The 8,338-nt window shown below is 36.4% G+C and overlaps 2 protein-coding genes across 2 annotated transcripts; both read left to right on the top strand.

The window, feature by feature from the left end:
• On the top strand, positions 1–1,834 carry LOC133694189 (protein ASPARTIC PROTEASE IN GUARD CELL 2-like). Its single transcript, XM_062115650.1, has one exon. The coding sequence runs from the start codon at positions 113–115 to the stop codon at positions 1,619–1,621; it is 1,509 nt and encodes a 502-aa protein (XP_061971634.1). The 5' UTR covers positions 1–112; the 3' UTR covers positions 1,622–1,834.
• Positions 1,835–6,125: 4,291 nt separating this feature from the next.
• LOC133694191 (probable gamma-secretase subunit PEN-2) lies at positions 6,126–7,924 on the top strand. The gene is made up of 2 exons (XM_062115653.1): positions 6,126–6,477; positions 7,637–7,924. Exons 1-2 carry the CDS (start codon positions 6,216–6,218, stop codon positions 7,795–7,797), a joined length of 423 nt encoding a protein of 140 aa, XP_061971637.1. The 5' UTR covers positions 6,126–6,215; the 3' UTR covers positions 7,798–7,924.
• Positions 7,925–8,338: the final 414 nt, after the last annotated feature.

The raw sequence follows: 8,338 nt of genomic DNA, 5'->3' as shown, positions 1-8,338 counted from the left end.
CACATTTCCATGACCCCAACCAAATAAATCCCTCCCCTCCCTCTCGTTCCCCAAAGCAAGAAGTGCTTGCTAGCTATTAGCCTCTGACCCCAAGGTCCACAATACACCAAACATGAAAAACATGTCAGCCTCTCGAGCACTACTTCTCTTGGTGGTGGCGATGCTACTTCATCTTGTAACATGTACCACCACCACCACCACATCGACCGCCACCACTCATCATAACACCATCACCAAAGCCAAAACCAAAACCAAAACCGGTTCGTACCCTGATTTTCAATTATTGAATGTGAAACAGGCAATAACAGAAACAAAGAGTAGGCCTCTAAAACCATCCCAATATCAAGAACTATCCATGAATATTCCAAATGATAGTGGAAGTGAGGGAAAGCAGAAACTGAAACTTTTCCACAGAGACAAGGTATCCTTCAACAACAAGTTTCACAATCATAGCCACGTTTTTCATGCACGCATGCAAAGAGACGTGAAGAGGGTGGTTAGCCTTATCCGCCGCGTTTCCAGTGGCAGTACCGTCAGCTATCGGGTGGAGGATTTTGGGTCGGAGGTGGTGTCAGGCATGGACCAAGGTAGTGGAGAATATTTTGTTAGAATAGGAGTTGGAAGTCCACCAAGAAGTCAATACATGGTCATTGATTCAGGTAGTGATATTGTATGGGTTCAGTGTAAACCTTGCACCCAATGTTATCATCAAACCGACCCGCTGTTTGACCCGGCAGACTCAGCTTCTTTTATGGGGGTGTCTTGTAGCTCTGCGGTTTGTGACCAGGTTGAGAATGCGGGTTGTAATTCGGGCCGATGTCGCTACGAGGTGTCATATGGTGATGGATCGTCCACAAAAGGGACTCTTGCCCTCGAAACACTTACACTGGGAAGAACCGTGGTTCAAAATGTGGCTATCGGATGCGGGCATATGAACCAGGGCATGTTTGTTGGTGCTGCCGGGTTATTGGGTCTTGGAGGAGGATCCATGTCATTTGTGGGTCAATTGAGTAGGGAAAGGGGGAATGCATTTAGTTATTGTTTGGTGAGTAGGGTGACTAATTCAAATGGATTTTTGGAATTCGGGTCTGAAGCAATGCCCGTGGGAGCTGCCTGGATTCCTTTGATCCGAAACCCACATTCACCGAGCTATTACTATATCGGGCTTTCAGGTCTTGGAGTTGGAGACATGAAGGTGCCAATATCAGAAGACATATTCGAATTAACGGAGCTGGGAAATGGAGGTGTTGTTATGGACACCGGGACGGCTGTGACTCGGTTTCCTACGGTGGCTTACGAGGCATTTCGTGATGCTTTCATAGACCAAACCGGAAACCTTCCCCGGGCTTCTGGAGTATCCATATTTGATACTTGTTATAACTTATTCGGGTTTTTGTCGGTCCGGGTACCAACCGTCTCATTTTACTTCTCAGGTGGGCCAATTCTAACCCTTCCAGCAAATAACTTTTTAATCCCAGTGGACGATGCAGGGACCTTTTGTTTTGCATTTGCTCCTTCCCCTTCAGGACTTTCCATCCTCGGAAACATTCAACAAGAAGGGATTCAAATCTCCGTCGATGGAGCTAATGAGTATGTAGGTTTTGGCCCCAATGTTTGCTAAGTAGGAATTTTGCTAGTCTTTAACTAGTTACAAAAATATTTGTTATATGTTCGTAGTGTTAATTAGTACACACATCTGGATATATGTATTAATATCCTGTGATATTTGTCCTATTAGTAGAGCAGTATTATGGTATACGCTGTGCTTTTCTCCTTGTCAAGCGTGCGTGTACATGATTCAATAAAGATTAAGCAAAAGAGTGTTTAATAGTCAGACATTCCCCGCTGAAATCTGCCAGCGGTCAAGAGCATCAGCAGAAAAGATGATTTACAAGGGTACTGTTAGGCCACCCATGGTAGGATCCAGTAGACATAATTCAGCACTGTCCAAAAGGGGGTGGGAATGGCCCTAACAGTACTGATATGTGTTCATTGCCCAACACCTTTATTTCCCATCTTCACACACACACAGATTCCTCTCCCTTTCTCGTTCACAGGTCTATAGTGTTAAAATCATGAGGCAAGGGAGGGAGCCACTGCCAAGGTGGGCATGTGAAGGCATCACTAGGGGGGCTTTGGTCTGCCTGGTGTAACCTAAGTCGGAGTGCGTTCAAGCAATGACTTTTTTAGTCTTTTACAAAGGTGTTACCTTTTTCCTTCTTTTGATAGATTTTGGAGCATTGCATTACTTTAGCCCCTTTTCATGCTAGACGAAGGATTGGAACAGCTCAATATGACTGCTACACCGCATTCCCATTTCTCATCTAGCCAACAGATGGGAGATGGCGTTTTCGAGTGGTAAATTCTATTGCTTTGTCCCTTCGATCCCTCCTCCGAGTGCTTTGCAAGCACTTTAGAGGCCCACCAAAGTGATGATTTGTTGCGGTGAAATGGGTGAAAGCAAGAGGGAATCAATGAAAGTAATCTAAGATTTACTCAGAAACTAGCATCTTATAGGATATACTTCCAAATTTCTTTCTGGACTTTTGGCAATATTTTCACCCCATCGCCAGAACATTGCTTGACAAGAGTGGCTCGTCTTGTCAGTGCATGTCTCAACTAAGACCTTTCCCCTCAAAAGCCTTTTTCCTTCAATGTATCTGTACCATCTTCAAATCCCTGAAATTCTGGTAGTATGCGGTCCAACTTGCAACCAATCTTTTTGACTTTCTTTTGCTATATCAACGGTCGATATTAAGAGCAGTGCTAAAATTTCTCCAAACTCCACCACCATTGGATTCTGGAACCCACAAATCCAATGGTTGTGGGAATTCGGCGCACCATTTGGGGCCATGACTCAACAAACTAGATTTAATGTTCAGGCAAATGTCAATGTGAACGTGTCCTAACCAATGTGAATTTCTCTTTAAATTATTGCACCGAACAGCTAGACAGCCCAGAGAATCAAGAAACAAGAAGGCAAGGCTAAGAAAGGATCCAAGAAAAAACAGCTCATTCTTCTGTAAGTACTATTTTTTCTAGTTATAATACCAACGGATTATAACCCATTGATTTGTGGCTTAACCCAGATCAAATCAGTTAAAAACATTAGGTTTTTTTTTACTAGAAAGACATGATTTCAAGTTTTTTCTTTAAATCAAAACATGACTTGATCCATATGAACTCATCTAACTCATGATTTGAATCTTCACCGAGCCAACTCTCGGGTCAGTCATGTTGTATTTAACTGCGACAATCAATCATTATTTCTTTTTCAGTTCTCTTTTTTCTTAGATTTTCCTTTGTTGACTATGGTTTTCTTTTATGATATGACCATTGCCATGTCCCTCCGAGGGGTTCGGTGGGCAGGTTGGAGCCACCGTTGCTCGCTACTCTGTTCTCCCTTTCTTTCATTTGTATACTAATTGTTATGTTTCTTTACATGTATAAACTGACCATAAATACAATTACATGTATAAACTGACCATAAATACAATTAAGTACCCACTAATATTTGCAAGCAATGTGATGGGGGGAGAGAGGACATGACTGTGAATGTGAATGACAACGAAAGAGTGACAGGTTGACGATGTGATGGAGGAGAAGAACTAATTACTACAGAAAATACTTAAAAAGACACAATAAAGTAAGCAGATGGTTACTGTTTGCATGTGACGGGTTTTCTATGAATAATAAAGCTGAAGGAACGAACAAAGGAAAATAAAGACAGAAAAAGGATGTACAGTACACAGATGGTGAAGTTCAGTAAGATAAAAATTAATTACAGTACATAAAACTGATTCGAATATTAACATTAATATATATATATATATATATATATATATATATATATATATATATATATATATATTACTATACTAACTTTTACAACCAGCTTTCTTCTCCATCTCACTTGAAGTAAACTAAAATATCTACAAATGTTTGAAGTAGAAAATCTAACCTGATTGAGAGGACATGATTATGATCAAGTCAAGCTACCCTTTATCCACTTGATCCAATTACCTTCAAACTAACCTTATAGAGTTTTTGTGATGCCTATTATATACAAGAGAGTCAATTTGTTTTAGAGAAAAAACTATTATATTTTAGAGAATGATTTTAAAAATAAATATGTTATAGAAAATAGAGATTCAGCCCCTCATTTAAGAGAAAACTTCATCTCTTTTATCACCCATGGGATTTTTTTTTCTTTCAAAGAGAAAAGGTTATATTGTAAATTAAATATCTCTTACTCGTCACATATAGTAAAATATTTTTGACTTATTAGAGTAATTATAGAGCCTAAAATTCTTCGGAATAAAAAAAACATGGGCTCTGACGCCTAACTAAGCCTAAATACAGTAGATTTGAAAACTCGTCAAACCCATAAATGTCTGAGCTCAGCGCTTGACTGAGCCCAAAAATAATGGGTTTGACATCTCGCCAACCCATATATATTTAGGCTCGATATTTGACTAAGTCCATAAACACTGAGTTATTACTATTTTTTATTATATTTTTAAAAGAAAAAAAATCAAGGTAAAAACAAAAAAAAAAATTATAATCCCTCAACTAGTTTTTCCGACTTTAATTCTAGTAATTTTAAAAATCAATCAATCAATGTTTTTACTTTAAAAATATCTTGCTTAATTAATGATATGATAATGATAATATTACATGAAAGGGTAATTTAGGGACAATAGCTGTACTTGATTAATTATTGTTCAAAAAGTATGGAAAAAAAATAAAAAGTAAAGGAGTTAAACTATAAATTTTTATAAATAAAAGGATTGAAATTGTGAGTATCTCTTTCACATTCTCCTTCACTCCAACTAAACTAAGAAATGTATGAAGTGAAAAATGTACCTTGATTAAATGTATACCTTTGGCCAAGATCGGGCTCACGAAAATTTAGCATGTGTAGCTCATTCATGCGAGAATATATGCTCCATTTTAGTGAATTAGCAAGAACTTGTTTGTAAATTAACCCTCAAAGTCGCCCCACAATATTAATGTTGACGTGAAATCATGATCATGATTACGGATGGCAACTTTCATTTTCATGGCTGCAATAAATTTGATCGAAATATGGAAATTCACTTGTTCATTATTCATCAATGTCCATATCTTGAAAATGTGTTTTGAAACGTGGTCAAAGCTTTTTAAAACAAAATATTTTTTAAAAATATATATTAAAATATTTTTTTTATTTTTAATATTAATACATTAAAATAATTAAAAAATATGTTAATTTAAAGGGTTTTTTTAAAATAAATGCAAGAATTTTGAAATGCGCGATTAAGGGCATGTTTAGGATGTGATAATAGTGACGATTTAAAGTACTTTTCGCTTAGAAATGTATTAAAATAAAAAAATTTTATTTTTTTAAAATTATTTTTAACATCAACATATCAAAACGAACTCAAATATATAAAAAAATATTTATTTAAAAAAATTCAAAACTTTTAAAAATATAATTTTCATCATGTTTCCAAACAAACAAACTTTAAACTTTAATTTCAAACGAAGCTGAAAAGCTTGATCCCTTGAATGCTTCACATTGCATTAACTATCCTCTTACTGTCTTACAAGCTTGGTCCAAGATTATAAATTATAAAAATTCATTTTATAATTTATTGGTCCTTGCATTATTTTTAAAATATATGTATTCCTTAAAATTAAAACTTTTTGCAATCAGGTTCTATGTGATGTACTTTTAATCATGTAGTCACTTATTAAATAAATCTTCTTTTTAAATTAGTATTTTATTTTTAAAACTCGTTTGTGTTTTTTTATCCTCATGAAAAAAATGATTTTTGTTTCTTAATTAAAATTAAAACCTTTTTTTCATTTAACTCCAATATAATTACTCTTTATCAGACAAAATGCTTATATAATATCTATATTTTATCACATATTACATTGTTTGTATAAAAATTCAATTATGTTTTACAATATTAGCTACTTATTAATTAATTTCTTATGGTATATTGTATATTATAATTATAATTATAATACATGAAAATGCGTTTGATACGACATCGTATTTTCTCTCGGCTGTCTAATATCCAGTCCTTTCTATTACGACGTCGCATTTTCTATCGCCTATCTAATATCTAGTCCTTTTTATTCTCGTTACATATCAACTGGCAGAGCGCGAAAAACCGCACTGTCGTTTAAGCCTTCACGACCGTCGTTTCTGCTTCTGATTTTCAATGGAAGCTTCACAACCGAACACCACCACGGACACCGCGAATCCAAACCCTATCCCTAACAACACCAACTCAATACTATCATCCACTCCAGTGTGGCCAACAATCGATGGTCCACTAGGTCTAACAGAAGACGAATCATTAACCTACGCTCGCAGATTTTACAAATTCGGATTCGCACTCTTGCCTTGGCTTTGGGCTGTCAATTGCTTCTACTTCTGGCCTGTTCTCTTCAATTCTCGCTCCTTCCCTCGCATTCGCCCATGTAAGTAAAAAATTTGCTAATTTCCACAACATTCATTGTTAGATCCTTTTTTACTGGACTAGAAATGACTTTAATAGTTTCGGCCACGCGCGTGAGGTCATCTTATCTGAACGCTCGGACGGACTGATTGGCGAAATTTTTTCTTGTTGAATTAGTTTTAGAAAATAGAGAGATTGCTACTTTTTTTGTGGAATATGTATTGATATTAATGCAGCTGGCTTGAAACTCGTTGAATTTCACCTGATTTTGTAGAATGTTGATTCGTGAATAGATTGCGAAATGCAACTCCCTCAAATTTAGTGGTGTTTAGTAGAATCTGCTTTGATTTTTAAGGAGTACAGTGTAGAGCAGCTGATTGAGGTTGGGGCCGTTTGATTCTAATGAGTGATAGGCTAGGCGTGTAATTGTTGTCGGACACACGAAGACAAGGTTGTGTAGGTTGAATTTGTTCAATCACCCTGGTTTTTTCGTAGGTTTCGGTTTTGCTGTTAAATTTAACGAATAGTTGCTGTGTCCTTAGGTAAAGCTGGCTAAGTGTAAAGATTTTCTGCCGTGCCAGTAACTGGTATTTTGTTTAGGACGAGCAAGGTATCTAGTTTTTATTGGAAAAAAGATTTGTGTTATTTTGTTTGAGCTGGTTGAGGTTAGGAGCCTGTTGTGTTGACTGAAATATTTGGCAGTAAGAATGCCATCAAACTCATCTGTGAAGGACAGAAGGAGCATTGGCATCAATGTGGTATGTGCTTTTGTGAACTTGCCAGTGAAGCATGATCTAAAGTTCTTTCTGTGGAGTTCTGTTTTGGTTGTTGATTATGTTGTTCACTGCAGCTGTTTCCGTTTATTCGATGTGGATATGAATGAGCGTCTTATGGTTTATTGTTGTTTGTTTCAGAAGCAAATTTATACTTGGATAAATATTGAACAATTAAGTGTAGGTTTGAGTGCAATAGGTGGTTCTTGCTTAACTGGTTCGGTGCTTGGTTGATTATATATCATGTGCTTCTGGAAACTGGTTTTTTTTTTTTATGTATTACAGCATGCTTGCATTTTGAATCTCAAAGGGTTTTTTTGTGTGTGTGTGTTCTTAATATCGATGTGGTTCTGTAATCTTTCTTGCACATTAGTGGCTATATTGAAGATTTTCTTTCGCACTTTGTAGATGTTGTTAGATCAGCAGTTGGGTTCACTGTATTCACAACTGTTCTTTGTTCATGGGCCTTGACATTTGCCATTGGAGGAGAGCAACTCTTCGGCCCTGTATGGTATAAACTAGTGATGTATAATGTTGCTGACAGATTAGGCTTGACTGGTTGGATTTAGTCATCTGCTCTTTGAAATTGTTATGTCACCATTTATCTGTAATGAAGTTCCTTTACAAGCATTGTTGTCTGGTTTTGAACACATTTCTTTATATTATGTTATTGGAACAATTTAAATTGCTACATAACTATACAGTTTATGTTGAAGCATTTATTCCCCCAAGTAAATGAAGGAAAGTTTATGGTGAGGCTGCTAGCCTATATTTCTTTTTTAAAATAAAGAAAAGGTATGTGTCTAGTTTCAACTCTTCTTCTTATTTTACATTTTGATTTTTTTCCGTTAACAATATGTGGACTATTTATGTCTACAATTTGAAAGTCCCAAACTTTTAAACTGCAATGGCAGTAACTTCAATTATCGTTACTTTTCCGTGTTAGAATACCAAATTGAAAACAAACACCGGTGTTAAGCTCTTTATAAGCCTCTGGCAATCATCTTCTCATAGTCTTTCTTATCTCCTGAACTCTTGCTTATAGTCTCTCTGGCTTTTCCGGGCTTCTTGTCTCGCCCCCTCTCAACTTAGCCTTTCTATCTCTCTTGG

This window comes from Populus nigra, chromosome 5, assembly GCF_951802175.1.
Source record: "Populus nigra chromosome 5, ddPopNigr1.1, whole genome shotgun sequence".
In the NCBI taxonomy this organism is placed as follows: Eukaryota; Viridiplantae; Streptophyta; class Magnoliopsida; order Malpighiales; family Salicaceae; genus Populus; species Populus nigra.
Note: the sequence above shows the minus strand (reverse complement) of the source record. Positions and strands in the feature narration are given on the sequence as shown.